Source organism: Camelina sativa, chromosome 10, assembly GCF_000633955.1.
Source record: "Camelina sativa cultivar DH55 chromosome 10, Cs, whole genome shotgun sequence".
In the NCBI taxonomy this organism is placed as follows: Eukaryota; Viridiplantae; Streptophyta; class Magnoliopsida; order Brassicales; family Brassicaceae; genus Camelina; species Camelina sativa.
This window is the reverse complement of record NC_025694.1, coordinates 9,532,693-9,548,975: the sequence shown is the minus strand read 5'-3', so window position 1 is coordinate 9,548,975 and position 16,283 is coordinate 9,532,693. Positions and strand designations below refer to the sequence as shown.

General features: G+C 38.2%; 4 protein-coding genes across 4 annotated transcripts; 2 read left to right on the top strand and 2 right to left on the bottom strand.

Annotated features, from left to right (window-relative positions):
• LOC104718160 lies at positions 4,462-7,669 on the top strand. The gene has a single exon (XM_010435841.2). The coding sequence runs from the start codon at positions 4,565-4,567 to the stop codon at positions 7,484-7,486; it is 2,922 nt and encodes a 973-aa protein (XP_010434143.1). The 5' UTR covers positions 4,462-4,564; the 3' UTR covers positions 7,487-7,669.
• Positions 11,010-12,778, bottom strand: LOC104718158 (F-box/LRR-repeat protein At1g48400-like). Its single transcript, XM_010435839.2, has 3 exons — positions 11,781-12,778; positions 11,530-11,670; positions 11,010-11,442 (listed from the first exon to the last, which is right to left on the bottom strand). The coding sequence occupies exons 1-3, from the start codon at positions 12,750-12,752 to the stop codon at positions 11,119-11,121; spliced, it is 1,437 nt and encodes a 478-aa protein (XP_010434141.1). The 5' UTR covers positions 12,753-12,778; the 3' UTR covers positions 11,010-11,118.
• Positions 12,763-14,510, bottom strand: LOC104718159 (pentatricopeptide repeat-containing protein At4g21705, mitochondrial-like). Its single transcript, XM_010435840.2, has 2 exons — positions 14,176-14,510; positions 12,763-14,096 (listed from the first exon to the last, which is right to left on the bottom strand). Exons 1-2 carry the CDS (start codon positions 14,407-14,409, stop codon positions 12,825-12,827), a joined length of 1,506 nt encoding a protein of 501 aa, XP_010434142.1. The 5' UTR covers positions 14,410-14,510; the 3' UTR covers positions 12,763-12,824.
• Positions 14,648-16,221, top strand: LOC104720206 (pentatricopeptide repeat-containing protein At2g20710, mitochondrial-like). The gene is made up of 2 exons (XM_010438153.2): positions 14,648-14,925; positions 15,034-16,221. Exons 1-2 carry the CDS (start codon positions 14,659-14,661, stop codon positions 16,192-16,194), a joined length of 1,428 nt encoding a protein of 475 aa, XP_010436455.1. The 5' UTR covers positions 14,648-14,658; the 3' UTR covers positions 16,195-16,221.

Below are 16,283 nucleotides of genomic sequence, written 5' to 3'. Positions count from 1 at the left end.
AACCCTAGGAACAATGTTAGGAAAAGAATTAGTTCTTGGAGCACCAAAATTGTCAGTAAAAAAAGAGATTTGTAGTTCATGTTTGCTTGGAAAGCAAACTAGGCATGAGTTTCCACAAGAAACTGTCTTTCGAGCCACAAAGAAGTTAGAGCTGTTACATGGAGACCTTTGTGGACCAATAACACCAAGCACAACAGCAAGAAATATGTATGTATTTGTGATCATTGATGACTTCTCTAGATATATGTGGACTGTGTTACTAAAGGAGAAAGGAAAAGCATTTGAGAAATTTCAAAAATTCAAAGTTGTTGTGGAGAAAGAAGCTGGGGAAACCATACAGGTTTTCAGAACAGATAGAGGAGGAGAGTTTGTATCTCAAGAGTTTAATTCCTTTTGTGAAGCTTCTGGCATAAAAAGGCAACTGACAGCACCATACACACCACAACAGAATGGTGTTGTTGAAAGGAGAAATAGGACTTTGATGGGAATGGCTAGAAGCATTTTAAAACATATGCATATGCCAAATTATCTTTGGGGAGAAGCTATTAGGCATTTGACATATCTTATCAACAGAATAACAACTCGAGCTTTGAAGGAGAAGACCCCATATGAATGTTTTCGAGATCAAAAACCTATAGTTCAGCATATTAGGATATTTGGCTGCATTGGTTACGCAAAGGTAGAAAAACCGAGTCTAAGAAAACTTGATGATAGAACTCGTATTCTTGTTCACTTGGGAACAGAACCAGGGTCTAAGGCGTACCGTTTGCTTGATCCACAGACAAAGAAAATTGTTGTCAGTCGTGATGTTGTGTTTGATGAAACAAAAGGATGACATTGGTCTCAAGATTTCTCTGCAGAAGAAAGTGATAAAAGTTTTAAGATNTGGCATTGGTCTCAAGATTTCTCTGCAGAAGAAAGTGATAAAAGTTTTATGATTAACTATGGCGTTTTTGGAAACCACGGTCTTCAAGAAGGTGATGAGGCTAGTGAGAATGAACAGATTCCTGAAGATGCAGAGAGTCAGAAAGAGATAGGATCGGGTGATGTCTTGGATTCACAAGAGCAAACGGTTAAGGTTGAGACACAACAACCTGCAGTCACAAGTACAAACCAACCTGCGACTACAGGTCAACCTGCAGTTTCCACAGAGCCGGAGTTAAGAAGATCAGAACGGGTGAGAACTACACCAAAACATCTTGAAGACTATGTCTTGCTTGCAGAAGAAGAAGGCGAATACCTGATTTTGTGTATCAACAATGAGCCTGCAAGTTTTGCCCAAGCTAGCGAGTCCAAGGAGTGGATAAATGCTTGTGAGGATGAAATAGGATCAATAGAGAAGCTTAGAACTTGGGATCTTGTTGATTAATCCATTGGAGCAAAACCAATTGGTTTAAAATGGGTGTTCAAGCTTAAGAGAAATTCTGATGGAAGTATCAACAAATATAAAGTCAGGTTAGTAGCAAAAGGATATGTGCAAAAGNGTATCAACAAATATAAAGCCAGGTTAGTAGCAAAAGGATATGTGCAAAAGTATGGTGTTGATTTTGAAGAAGTCTTTGCACCAGTTGCCAGGATTGAGACCATAAGACTTCTAATTGATCTAGCATCTTCACATGGTTGGGAGATTCATCATCTAGATGTAAAGACTGCTTTTCTTGATGGAGATCTCAAGGAAACAGTTTATGTTAGTCAACCAGAAGGATTTGAGATAGCAGGAAAAGAAGGAAAAGTCTACAAACTTAACAAAGCTTTGTATGGTTTAAGGCAGGCACCTAGAGCATGGAATAATAAGCTAAATCAAATCTTGGAGGAGTTGCGATTTGTGAAATGTTCGAAAGAACCTTCTGTGTACCGAAAAGATGTTGGTAAAGATCTTTTGATCATAGGAGTCTATGTTGATGATTTGTTTGTCACTGGAACAAGCTTAACAGTGATTAACAAATTTAAGGAGGAGATGGCTGATAATTTTGAAATGAGTAATCTTGGGAAACTATCCTATTATTTGGGAATGCAGGTTTGTCAGCACCAAGGTGGGATAACATTAAGTCAGGCCCGGTATGCTCACAAGATCCTTGAGGAAGCAGGGATGTCTAACTGTAATTTAGTTCTTATTCCGATGGAGACAGAGTTAAAGTTGTCAAAAGCAGAGGATGAAGAAGAGATTGATGCAACTCTGTATAGGAAGAATGTGGGGTGTCTACGCTACTTGCTACACACTAGACCAGATTTATCCTATTGTGTGGGGATATTGAGTAGATACATGCAAAGTCCAAGGCATTTNCAACAAATATAAAGTCAGGTTAGTAGCAAAAGGATATGTGCAAAAGTATGGTGTTGATTTTGAAGAAGTTTTTGCACCAGTTGCCAGGATTGAGACCATAAGACTTCTAATTGATCTAGCAGCTTCACATGGTTGGGAGATTCATCATCTAGATGTAAAGACTGCTTTTCTTCATGGAGAACTCAAGGAAACAGTTTATGTTAGTCAACCAGAAGGATTTGAGATAGCAGGAAGAGAAGGAAAAGTCTACAAACTTAACAAAGCTTTGTATGGCTTAAGGCAGGCACCTAGAGCATGGAATAATAAGCTAAATCAAATCTTGGAGGAGTTGCGATTTGTGAAGTGTTCAAAAGAACCTTCTGTGTACCGAAAAGATGTTGGTAAAGATCTTTTGATTATAGGAGTCTATGTTGATGATTTGTTTGTCACTGGAACAAGTTTAACAGTGATTAACAAATTTAAGGAGGAGATGGCTGATAAATTTGAAATGAGTAATCTTGGGAAACTATCCTATTATTTGGGAATGCAGGTTTGTCAGCACCAAGATGGGATAACATTAAGTCAGGCCCGATATTCTCACAAGATCCTTGAGGAAGCAGGGATGTCTAACTGTAATTCAACTCTTATTCCGATGGAGACAGAGTTAAAGTTGTCAAAAGCAGAGGATGAAGAAGAGATTGATGCAACTCTGTATAGGAAGAATGTGGGGTGTCTACGCTACTTGCTACATACTAGACCAGATTTATCTTATTGTGTGGGGATATTGAGTAGATACATGCAAAGTCAAAGGCATTCACATGGTGTTGCAATGAAGCATTGTCTTAGATACTTAAGGGGAACTATTCATTTTGGTTTGTCTTATGGAAGATCGAAGGTACCAAGATTGGTTGGTTACTCTGATAGCAGTCATAATATTGATCCTGATGATGGACGAAGTACTTCAGGATACATATTTTATCTTGGTAAGAGTCCTATCACATGGTGTTCACAGAAACAAGATGTGGTGTCTCTATCTTCTTGCGAAGCAGAATTCATGGCAGAGACTGAGGCTGCAAAACAAGCGGTTTGGTTGCAGGATCTGTTGGTCGAGATCACCGGAGCTGCAGAAGAGAAAGTGACTATTCTGATTGATAATCAATCAGCAATAGCTCTTACTAAGAACCCAGTTTTCCATGGGAAAAGTAAGCATATTCACCGACGCTATCACTTCATAAGGGAACAAGTGGAGAGTGGTCAAATTGAGGTTCTACATATTCCGGGAAATGAGCAGAGAGCAGACATTCTTACGAATGCATTGGACAAGAACAAGTTCAAAGTAATGAGAGATCTTTTGGGAGTTCAAGACTTGTCAAAACAGAGCTTCAAGCTTAAGGAGGAGATTGTTGGAGTAAGCTTGAAGAAAGCTTAAAATGGTAACTAGTCCTAGTTCTATCACAGTTGTGATATTAAAGAGATAAGGATCAAATGTCTAGGAGTTGTCTAGATATGTGAGGATTCCTATTAGGATTAGGATTAGCAAAGTGGTATATAAGGATGTGTTGGGATGTGACACAACTTATAAGGTTTTGAGAGAAGAGCGAGAGATTGAAAGCTTGAGTTTTTGGGAGAGTTTTCTTAAGCTAATATAAAGGAGATATACTTTATATAAATCTTGTGTTCTTAAAGCAAACATTTTCTATAAAAACTTCCTCCATGTACTCTGCTACTGAGATTGGACCACCTTGAAACGATGATACATAACCAAATTCATAAAACTTAAGATTCTTAGAACAAGTTTTACTACTATGTTATATTAGCATCGATGTTAAACTTTTTTTTGCTGTTTTCGTTAAAATTAATCAGATTTATTATTAAGCAACTCTAAGAAACTAACTAAATAATGGAGATGACCTTAAAAACTTAAAATACATATATTTGCTAATTTTATTTGTTAAACTTTATATCCTAAAGCCTGTCGATTAGATATTTTGTAAAACTTAACTATACTTAATAAGAAATTTAACTATTTATTTGATCATAAAATATTTTTGAAAAAAAACTTAATATAGTATACAATTTCTTTTTTTAACAATACATTCCATATATGGTAATATTAATCCTCTAAATATTATTCATAAATATTTTTAAATAATTTGACCAAAAAATTTAAGTAATAATAAAAAAAAAGTAAATAGCTTTGAAGTTTTTGAAGGAAGCGGATCTTGAAATGGCGAAAAGAGAAGAGGGAGGAGAAAGAAGAAACAGAGTATGTAAAGTTTCTCACTTTCCTCCTCCGTAACAATGGCGACTTCACGGCCACCCTCTTCTTCTTCAAACTACACTTTTAGTTTCCTTTATTTACAACCATACCCTTCTCTCTTCTTCTTCTTCTCCCTCCTCCTCTTTCTCACCTCTGCAACTTCTTCACTCACCGTCGTTGCGTCCTTAGTGAATCCTAACACCTTCGCAGCCCCAAGAATCCCTTACTCCGATCATTGCAACAACATAGTTCCAGAGTCTCCTGTCGACCCTTCTCCCTCCGCCGTGTTCAGCCGCGCGTCGCTTGCTTTCGATGTCAGCTTCTTCTCCGGCGGCGACTCTTTCTTCAAGAGGTATCAATCACAGAGCGGTGATATTAAATCTGCTAGGTTTAGACCCAGATCAATCCTCAAAGCTTTGGGCGATGGGAGAATTTACAAGGTTGAAGCCAAATTGACTTTAGAAATCTCAAAAACCTCAGCTTTCTCTTCTTATCACGGCGGCGATTTTGGGCAACGGAAGATTCAGGTAACGCAGATCGACGGACGTAGGATCCATCTGAGCTCATGGGGAGGACCAAGTTTCGATTTTTCTGGGTTTTGGTCGGAGTCTACAGGACAAGTCTGTATGGTTGGATCAACGCAAGTTATATCTGGGGAAGGTACTGATTTGAAGACGTTTGATGCTCGTATTATGCTTAACTATTCAAAGGACTCTAATATCTATGTGAGTTTGGTTAAAGGAGTGTTGGAGAGTGTGAATAATAGCCAAAGTAGTTTTGAAACGATTTCGATTCTTGGTGCGAGAAACACTCCTTTGAACTATGAGTATAAGTTGTTAGAGCAATCGAAATCGGATTGTGGGGTCAACAGTGAAGAGAGTATGTCGTTAGAGAATGTTTTGGGAGGAATGTGTAAGCTTTTTGAAGGTAGAGTTCATGTGTTTGGTCTAATGTATAGAAATGATTGTGGGATTAACCATAGTTGCAGTCCTTTGGGAAGTGATGTAGAGTACACACCAGGTTTTATGTCGTTATTGTCGTTTCTTTGTGATGGGGAGAGGATGCGAATGGTTTTGTCATTTAGTAACATTAGTAGTTTTACCAGGTTGTTTCCGTTTGATCCGAACACCACTTTGGTTGCAGAGGGAACTTGGGATGTAGAGAAGAATAGGTTCTGTGGTATTGCTTGCAGGATCTTGAATTTCTCGGGTTCTTTGAGTAATGCTGTGGTTGATGATTGTTCCCTGAGGTTAAGTTTGAGATTTCCTGCTGTCTTGTCAATTAAAAGCATGGCTCCAGTAGTTGGGGAGGTCTGGAGTACCAAAACTGAGAGTGATCCAAGCTACTTCAAAAGAATCAAGTTGTCGAGCCTAAATGATCCACTGTGGCGTTTTCCGAGTCTGAGATATGAGTATACAGAAAGAGAGAGACTGAATACGTTATGTGGGGCTGGCAAGAGTCACTCCAAAAGCAAAGCAAATCATTACCCTGATCCTCAAACTTCAGACATGAGATTTGTCATGTCAGTAAAAATTTCTGGAGGAGGTAATGTGTTGAGATCTGCTCGTGCAAGCCCTTATTTCGTGGGAGATCGATTGTATCGTGATCTTTTGGTTCGTGGGCAAGGTGCTGGACTAACTGGAGTTCCTCTGAACGTCAACAGGGTTACCGGAAGCTTCACAAATATCACTTATAGAATCCGTTATTTGAATCCAGTTTCTGATTCTCGTGGAGATATCTATGCAGAGGGAACATATGATAGGGATACAGGTGAGCTATGTATGGTAGGATGTCAATCAGTTAGGCTAAAGAGCACAGTTGAAATGGAAAACGAGACAGTGGATTGCAGTCTTGCAATCAAGATCAAGTTTGCTCCAATTGATTCGAGTAGTGATGACCGTTTAAAGGGAACCATCGAAAGCACACGGGAAATGACAGATCCGCTTTATGTTGGACGTATGGAGGTTTTGTCGAGGTCGATTTATGTTCATCAAGCCAAAGAATCTGTTTGGAGAATGGATTTGGAGGTTGCTATGGTTTTAATATCCAATACACTTTCATGTGTCTTCGTAGGGATGCAACTCTACCATATGAAGAAACACCAAGAAGCACTTCCTTTCATCTCCATCGCAATGCTGATACTTCTTACATTAGGTCACATGATTCCTCTGTTGTTAAACTTTGAAGAACTCTTTAAAAGCAGCCAAAACCAGCAAAGGTTGTTTTTCGAGAACGACAGATGGCTCGAAGCCAAGGAAATTGTGGTGCGGATAGTGACGCTTATAGCTTTCTTACTGGAGTGCCGTCTTCTCCAAGTAGCTTGGACTGCTAGAAAAACCGAAGATCATCATCATCACCATGAAGGTGTGTGGAATGCAGAAAAGAAGGTGTCTTATGTGTGTTTACCTCTCTACATCACTGGTGGGTTGATTGCTTGGTTAGTGAATCGTAATAGAGCTCCTAAAAGAATAGTATACATAGGGAAACCGCATGCACGGAATCTCCTGTACCGTCCGGTGAACCTGAAACGCTCATTTGAACGTCCTCCTTTGTGGAAAGATCTGAAATCTTATGGTGGTTTGATGCTTGACGCATTCCTCCTTCCTCAGATACTCTTCAACGGATTCAGCAACTCAGAGTTAAAGCCTCTTGCTGCTTCGTTTTACGGTGGAAACAGCTTCGTTCGATTGCTTCCTCACGCTTATGATCTGTATAGAAGCCGCAGCTATGGGAAGATTCTTGATTGGTCATTCATTTATGCAAACCACAAAATCGATTACTACTCTACGGCATGGGATATCATTATCCTCTGTATCGGTTTCCTCTTGGCTGTTCTGATATTCTTACAGCAGAGATTTGGTGGTCGTTGTTTCATTCCGAAGAGATTCAGAGAAAATGTGGGATATGAGAAAGTTGTAGAGCTACAACAATCTGGTGAGCAACACAATACCAATGATTCTTGACATTATATATAGACAGTTAGACACACAGTTTTTGTTTTTATACAATATAATTGTCTTGTTTTTAATCTTTTTTTTGGCTGTAATCTCTACAAAAAAAATTGTTTTTGTTGGGAAAACAAATTGTTACAGAGTGTGTACATTACTAAATAAATATAAAAATGGAACCAAATTGGCAAAGCTCCACCTTTGCGTTCTAATGATTCAATGTGTGAGTACACTGCATTTAAAAAGAACAAAGGATTATATGGAACAACACATTTTTTGAAATAATAACATTTTTAAATAACATTATATGTTTTTAGCCAACGTACTGTTTATTATACACAGTGATATTTACATCAACCTGCGAATATTATTTCTAATGTTCTTAAGCAATATATATGTATTGATTGATATAGAATATTTATTGTAGCTTTTGCGCCAACATGCTGTTTCGTCATTTGCTGTTTTCTAAAAAGATTTTGATAAATGTCAGCAACAGAAGTTAACTCAGCGAAATGATAGTGGAATATAGACTTTTGGTGCCGTGATGGATTGATAAACGATATCTAATAGTTTTAAGAAATTGTACCTAATAATAAAATTGGGTACCGTTTATCAAATAGAAATCGTCTGCACAAAGTTTGTTTTGGATGAAATATTATTAAAGTTATGATAAGTAGTTTCAATAATTATATAATACAAGACTAGATCCGCATAAATACGTGAATATAAAAAAATTAAATTTAAATTTTATCTCATAATTTCTTATAGAATAATTCCTAATTTAGAGCTTATGCACTCCTTTTTATATTACACAACTTAACAGTATATTGCATCATAACATTATAAGATTTTAACATTATATTGCATCATAACAATATTAGTTCTCGGTGTGATTTGTTTTTTTTTTCATTTTTGTCTTTTATGGTATCAGTGTTTATGAAAAAGATTGGAATTTGTTAGTTCTAGATGATTATATTGACTGCGTTTTGAGCTTATTTTGTGGGTTGTGTAACAAAAAATATTGACAAATTTATTCTTTATTTCATTATGCAAAGGATTCAAATTCTAAATGGCAATTCGTGTACCGCTTAGAAACTTTTACAACCTCTGGTAATTAGAAAATATCGTTGTTGGTTCTCCGGGAGGGGTGTATCAAGTCGTGTTTGACACCGAAACCCATGAAATATGGATCCTGGGTCACCTCCTTCCAAACTATCTTTCGAATGTAGCTATCAACAGATATAACGACGCTGCCTCAGTCAAATATGATTTACAAAGTTGTTATTACTTATATTCATGTATCCAAAAATCTATATAACCAAACACAATTAAAAGTTTTAACATTAAACTCTTTATTTTCTGTTGGCTTTTTGTAAGGCACCGATGCAAATTAAAAAATGGTATCTAATATTTTTAAGAAATTGTACCTAATAATAAAATCGGGTACCGTTTATCAAATAGAAACCGTTTGCACAAAGTTTGTTTTGGATGAAATGTTATTAAAGTGATGATAAGTAGTTTCAATAATTGCATAATACAAGATCAGACCCGCATAAATATGTGGATATAAAAAAAAAAAATCATCTCATAATTTCTTATAGAAAAATTCTCTAATTTAGAGCTTATGCACTCCATCTTACAATATTATATTTTAATTCTACACACTCTATTCTAAATTCCACTGGATAATAATTATAATTTTCATATCAAAATAATAGGTGCATTACATAAAATGTATATCTTACTTATTATTAAAATAATTGAACATTAATAAAACATAATTAGCAAAGAAATAAATGAAAACTAATGATCTCATATTTGAAAAACTAACATTATCTTAAATATATATATTTTTATATATTTTGTAATCCCATACATAATAATTCTACAATATGTGGCATGTCATACCTAGGTTAGATAAAGCTATACTAACGTCACTTATACTAGTATTCTACTAGATTATCATTAATTTATGTCATTTCAGATTTATTTTACTCATTATTTTGCCAATAGGTGATCTTATATTGCAGATGTCGCTGTTGTTGTTGCTGCGTCTGCACATGGTTGGTTGACTGCTCAGCAACTCAATGTCCTCTTTCAGGCGGTCCATAATGGCCTCGACCTGCCTTTCACACATCAGATCATCCCACTGCCATTATCGAGAGTGAAACTTTTTTTCGGCGAGAAAGAAATTTGAAATATATATGTACTACATAAACTGTGAGACTAATTTACCTATAACTAAAACTGAAAAAAAAATATAGACATAGAGCCATAATACATCTGGTAATGTAATTTTGTCTTAAAATTTTTGACTATATTATCTTCAATGTCAATATTAGGTAAGGCATTTTGTCTCAATGTCATATAAGCAATATACTCATTTGATGGTAATATAATAAAAGTCCGCTGTCCGTCCAACGTCAATTGATGAAGTCTTAGATACATTCCTTGTAGGTAGTTTGGAATGATATACTTGTTAAGTTCTTTTGGCCGAGGTGGTCATTTGGTCTATCTAGAAAATGGGGATGGGACATTGACGGAAGTCAACCATATAGTCTAGTTCCTCATTCCTAAGATCATAGAAATTGGGTTTGCATGCAGTCTTTTTATTTCCTTTTATCTATATATCGTTTTCGTTTCTCATAGTTGTCACCCTAGTTTCTTATGGAGTCTTCAGATTCTTATAATTGGTTGAATAAAGCAAGCATGCTTGGTGGATAATATAAATGTATCACTGGTATTGATTGTGGAAAGTGTGATGCTACTAAAAGGTTCTAGGCAATCAAAGCAGCCTGGTGGCAGGAGGACATGGCAAACCAAAACCAAAATTCTGTTGGAAAAGCTAGTGGCCATACTCTGCAAGGTTCCTTGTCTAGCAAATGCACCCAAGATTTCCAACGAGGTAATTCAAGTTCCATGTCTACTCTTCTCATCTTTTTTACATCATAAGCTTCTTACTGCGCTTTCCGAACTACTGAGCATGTAAAAGGTGAGTTTTGGGTGAGTTTCGCAGCCTCCTTTATTAATTTACAGAACCATGTGAAAAGACCATAACATGTTTCTTCCATACAGAAATCGGCAACAAAACTACTCGGAAAAATGCTATATATGAAGAGCTTGTGGCAGCTCGAGCTATAGACAACATTGATCTGGTCTGCAAGCAGAAGCATTTATGATCAACAAGTTTCAGAACATGCACTATCAACTTTGGGACACCTTGCTCGTTATCCACAAATGGCATATGAGCTAATCGACATGAGAGGTTCCATTTAGACAATCAATCTTCTGGGAACTACTCAAGCCTTCTCTATAAGATTAAAGTTTCATCTTGATCGGTGCACTGCACTACCACAACTCTTCTCTGTCTAGATTTTGTAGTAACTTTTAGCTTAATCAAGAAACCCTTGCAGATTTTAGAACATGACAGCTTCTCCGGCATCATTTCTGTTGTCTATATCTACTATCAAAGAGTCTTAGATCGTGTTTTATATGGCTTTCACATGAATTGGATTCAGAAGATTCATGTCGTCAGAAAGAAGAAAAATGTGATTCCTCTAGTTTACAACATGACAAAAAAAACGCATAAATGTTTCAGAATAGATTGTAACCAGCGTCGATATGAGAAAGATAAGGAAAGAAAAAGGTCAGATGAATTGGATGTTGCACTTTGATGAAAGTCTGGGGAGAGCCATCACACTAGCTCGCACCAAGTTAATGTTGTTGTTGTCGTCTGCTGCTATAACACCAACTTTGACAGTTGTAAGGCATGCCAACTTGCCCAAGAAATGACTCATCTGTCTCAGCTCTTGAGAAGAACCTCCATAATCTGAAATTTCTAGCAACTTCACTTGACATGTCCATAAACAAGATATGTCCTTCTTCAAAATCTTCCTCTTCTTTTGGCACGGGTTCTTTGGGATGCAAGCGCATGCATCACCGCAGTTATTTGTTACTCTGTGGACAAGACCCTGGAAAGTAGAGACCAAAATTTTGACATTACTATAAATAATAGTAACGGCAACAACAAAAATAAGTAAGAGATTGATTTGGTATACCTTGATGGATAAAGCGTGTAGATTTGGACAACTCTTGAGCAGAAGTGGCATTACTTGCCAACCTTTATCTTCGTTACTCTCAATAGATAAATTAAGGAGGTTGTTGAAGACAGGCATGGAATTACAGCAGAAATGAAACGCCTATGATCGATCACAACCGAAAAAAAAAAACATAAAACACAAGTGAGAGACTGTTGATCGATTCTGGTCCTCCACGACAAGAATGAAATAGCAGGAAAAAACACACTGACCTCAAGGGAATCAGGACACAAGTGAAGGGTCGTGATGTTGCGGATACCCGCAACGAGATCTGTAACATCACCATATATAGGCGGCTTTTTTTCATCATCATCATCATCATCATCATCATCGACGTACTCCACCCATAACCTGAGACTCAGCCTGGCTTCGACAAGCGAATCCAAATCAGCAACCTCATAGTGTTGGGAGACATAGCTAGAGTAGTCAAGGTATACAACGCTTGGTGCTTCGAAATAAACGATTCGGCGGTGAGCCGGTTGGTCGTAGGGAAGAATGGAAAAAATCACAAGTCGCTTGATGGATGCACATTCCACGTCCGTACCGCAACCAGCAGAAGAGTGGGGACAATCACCATTACGTATGTATAATTCTTCCAGCACAGGGCAGCCATCGATGAGGAGAGAGTAGTAGTCATGACCAATCGAAGTTGATAAGAGAGAAAGTGATTTGAGGACTGGGAGAAACACACGCTCGGCCTCAAGATCATATGCACCAGATAACGTGAGCTTCACGAGTGTGTTACTCGTGAATAAGTCGGTTTCGATAGAAATAAGGGAAAAAAGGGTGTGAGGTGCGTACACGTGTAGTTCCAATAAATAAGGGTGTTCCAATGCAGTCAATATCCAACGGTTGGCACAATGAGAGTATTCTTCGTGGCCCAGAGGATACAGAGACGATAGAGATAACTTGTTGATGTGAGAACTGGTGTTGGTGAGCAGAAGAGCAAGTGTTTTATCTACGAAATCAGAGAAGAGATGTGAACCAGTAGTTGCTTCTTCCCCGGTGGGATACACAACCACCGAGTCATCAAAACAAAGGGTGTCTACAAGAAGCAGCAGATTCTCCCTGCTCCATCTCTTGGACAGAACCGATGTGGAAGCTGCCACTTTTGTCGGAAGTAAAGACAGGATTTTGCCAAGAATCTCATCTGGCAAATTGCTTATCAGATCTCTACCCGCCATTTGGCCACAGAAAAGTAAATATGTCTTATTACCTAATTGTGAAAATATAATCAACGTTACATTATAGATACTTTATAACATCAGATTTTTTTCTGGGGAAGACAGTAGACTTCTTGTGCTAAGAATCAGTGTGGTTTCTTCATCGCTTTCAACTTTGTCCTCTTTCATGCGCTGCAACAGAGTATCAATGTTACTTCCACCTTCTCGTATATCAGCCTTAAGATGAGCATGATACATCTGTCTGTTCACACCGATACAATTCCTAAGAGATGCAACAAAGCTTTCTACTTCTTTCAAGCTTCCTTCGTCCCCCAGCCAACTCAAAACACTTGTAACCAGCTTCAACCCGGGTCTCCATTTCCTGTTACCCACTTCTATCCCCAAGGCAGTTTTCATACACTTAAAAGCATTATCTAAAACACCCTTTTTAGCATAAGCAATAGCCACAAGTCCCCAAGAATCAGGTGTAGTAGCTTTCCCTCTCCTCGCTAGATCCTCAAGCATTGCTTCTGCCTTTTCCTCCATACATTTCCCAATATACCCACGAATCACAGTGTTAGGGACTCGGAAATCGTAACAGTTCCCGGATGATTCCCATTCCGTTAGTACTTCCTCAGCTTCTTTCAGAGCATCAATCTTCACTAGCGACTGCAACACAGTTAGATAGTCCTGATTTATTCTCCTCTTACAAGCTTCTTTCACCAAACCCCATAGCCTTAATACCTCAGTCTTGTTCCCTAACCTAGCATACAGAGTAATGAGATGATTGTAACCTTCACCATCCTTACTCTCCAATCTATGTTCCGACATTCTCAGAAGCTCAACCGCCTTATCACGATCACCACCATCGATATAAAACTTGGCAGCAACAGCATAAGTGTTCCAGTCCATTGTCACATCAGGTTCTCTCTCCATATCTCGCAAGATCACACCAATCCTCTCGAGATCAGACATGGCACCAAAAGCATTAATACAGATCCTGAAACTGTAATTATCAGGAGCAACATTAGCTTCCTTCATCTCATCTAAAACCCCTGGAACTTTCTCGTGCTGACCTAGATTAGTGTAAAGACACATGATGTTGTTGTAAGTAAGAGACGAAGAAGCGAAACCAATCTCCTTCATCTTCTGAAAATGAAACAGAGCCTTGTCAACGTTCTGCTGCCTAACGTAACAATTCAAAAGCGCTCCATACGTCTTGTCGTTCTTGTACTGTTCCTTGAGGTTCTCGAAATATTCTTCCGCGGTAACGAATCCATGAACTCTACCAATGAGATCGAGATGAACCGCGTGTTCTGTTGGAGAGAACACACATACACCAGTCTCGCTCATCCATTTCGAAACCTGCATAATAGTTAAACCCTAAGATTTTAACAGATTTGTTCGGCAGGTAAAGATCCTAGATTTCTATAAAATTACAGACCTCGAGAGCGTGGAGGAAGCGTTTGCGTCTACGGAGATCGTGAACGATGCGAATAAGCTCAGCAACAGAGACCTTTTTGCCGCATTGAACCCAGTTTTGGAGTTCTGGGTAGACACTTGATTTAGGGTCTCCTAAAGGACTGATTTTGTAGTAAAGTGTCGTCTTTTTAACTCTGTTGGTGTAGTAGTATCTGCTCGCAATCCAATTCGCCGGTAATCGCCTCAGTATATTCATCGATTCCGGCGACAGAGACGACGAAACCTCTCTGAAAGCTTGGGAATTTATTTACAAAATGAACATAAAAGTAAAGGTCTGCAGTTCGAATCTCAGCAGCGACATGTTTTAATTGTTTTTTGAAGGGTTATGAGTTATGACTTATGAGTGACAATTCCAAATTAAAGGCTAAACCTTTGATAAAGATTCACAATTTAAACTCTTCACCTAAACCCTCAATGCATTGTTCCTTCTTCTTCTTACTTTCTCATGTGGTTCTCAGTCTGTAATAAGCTTAACAATGGAGTCAATCTCCTGTTGGGTATACAAAGGAGAGCGCTTTCTCGTGGATATGGATCTTCTTCTATGGGAAAGTTTGATCTTTACAAAAGGATCTCGCCTCTGGGAGACCCTAAGATTTCAGTTGTTCCTGTTCTTGACGAATGGCGTGGAGAAGGAAACTACACAAGCAAAGAAGAGCTTCGTGGAATGATTAAAGAGTCGATGAAGTACAAACGATTTGGGCATGCTCTTGAGGTTCAATTGTTAGAATGAAGTCAATGAACATGAACATTTCAATGCTTTATCTTAATGTTTAAACCTTCTTTTTCTCTGATTTCTTGTGTGTTTTAATGTGTCTATTAGGTATCGCGGTGGATGTCTGATAGAATGTTCTTTCCTCTCTCGCCGGCTGATTTTGGTACACGCATAAACTTGATATCAAGAGTAAGTGGACTTGGAGAAGCAGAAGGTTTCTTTGACAACATTCCCAAAAATATGAAAGGTATTGCTGTGTTTTCTAGTCTACTTAGCTGCTACACACGTGCAAAGTCTGCAGTGAAAGCGGAGAGGCTTGTGGCATCCATGAAAGAAACGGGGATTTCCATGGACACGCGTTGTTACAATCTTTTGATGAATATGTACTATCAGATGAACGTCCATGGAAAACTAGATGATTTGATGCTTGAAATGCAGCAGAACGGAGTCCCTTTTGACCAGTTTACTCTCGGTATACGTCTCAGCGCATATGCCGCAGCTTCTAATATCGAAGGAATAGAGAAAACCATAGAAAAAATATCATCAATGTCCCACATGGCTATTGACTGGACCCTTTATAGCGCTGCAGCCAATGCATTCCTCAAAGTTGAGCTCATCGACAAGGCTACAGTGATGCTTAAGAAGTGTGAGGAACTTGTGAATGAAGATACTGGGAACGAAGCATATCACACGCTCTTGAAGTTGTATGGGGAAGCTGGGCGAAAGGAAGATCTTTGCCGGGTCTGGCTCGGTTTCAAAGAAGAGAGGAAAGTGTTCAATATTGGATACAGTTTAATGATAAGCTCGGCTTTGAAACTTGGTGACATTGAATTAGCAGAGAAGGTTTTTAACCAGTGGGAATCCAAGAAACTGGCTTATGATTTCCGGATTCCTAATCTGTTGATCAAGTGCTACTGCGAGAAGGGTCTTATAGAAAAAGCTGAGCTACTCTTAAAGAAAGCAGAAGGTAATGGGGTTGATCCACCTATGGATGTATATCTTTGCTTAGCAAATAGTTATCTTGTGACTGATGAAATTTCCAAGGCAACAGAAGCGATTGAGCGTGCGGTCTCATTGCAGCCAGAGACTAAACATAGACTCGAAGCTCAGAGAGAATTGCTGAATTCATGCTTAGCGTGTTTAAAAGGGAATGGTGATGGTAGAAAGAGGTTTTGTGATGTCATGGAGGAGTCCTTGACAAGTGAGAATCTCTTCAAAGATCAAAGAAAACAAATAGCATTCTTTCTTGTTGAAGCCATTATGCTTTAGGCCACAGATAGAAGTAGCTCTTCTTTTTCATTTAAGTAGGATTTTCTGATATATATATATATATAGCTTGTAAGTTCTGCACTGCAGAT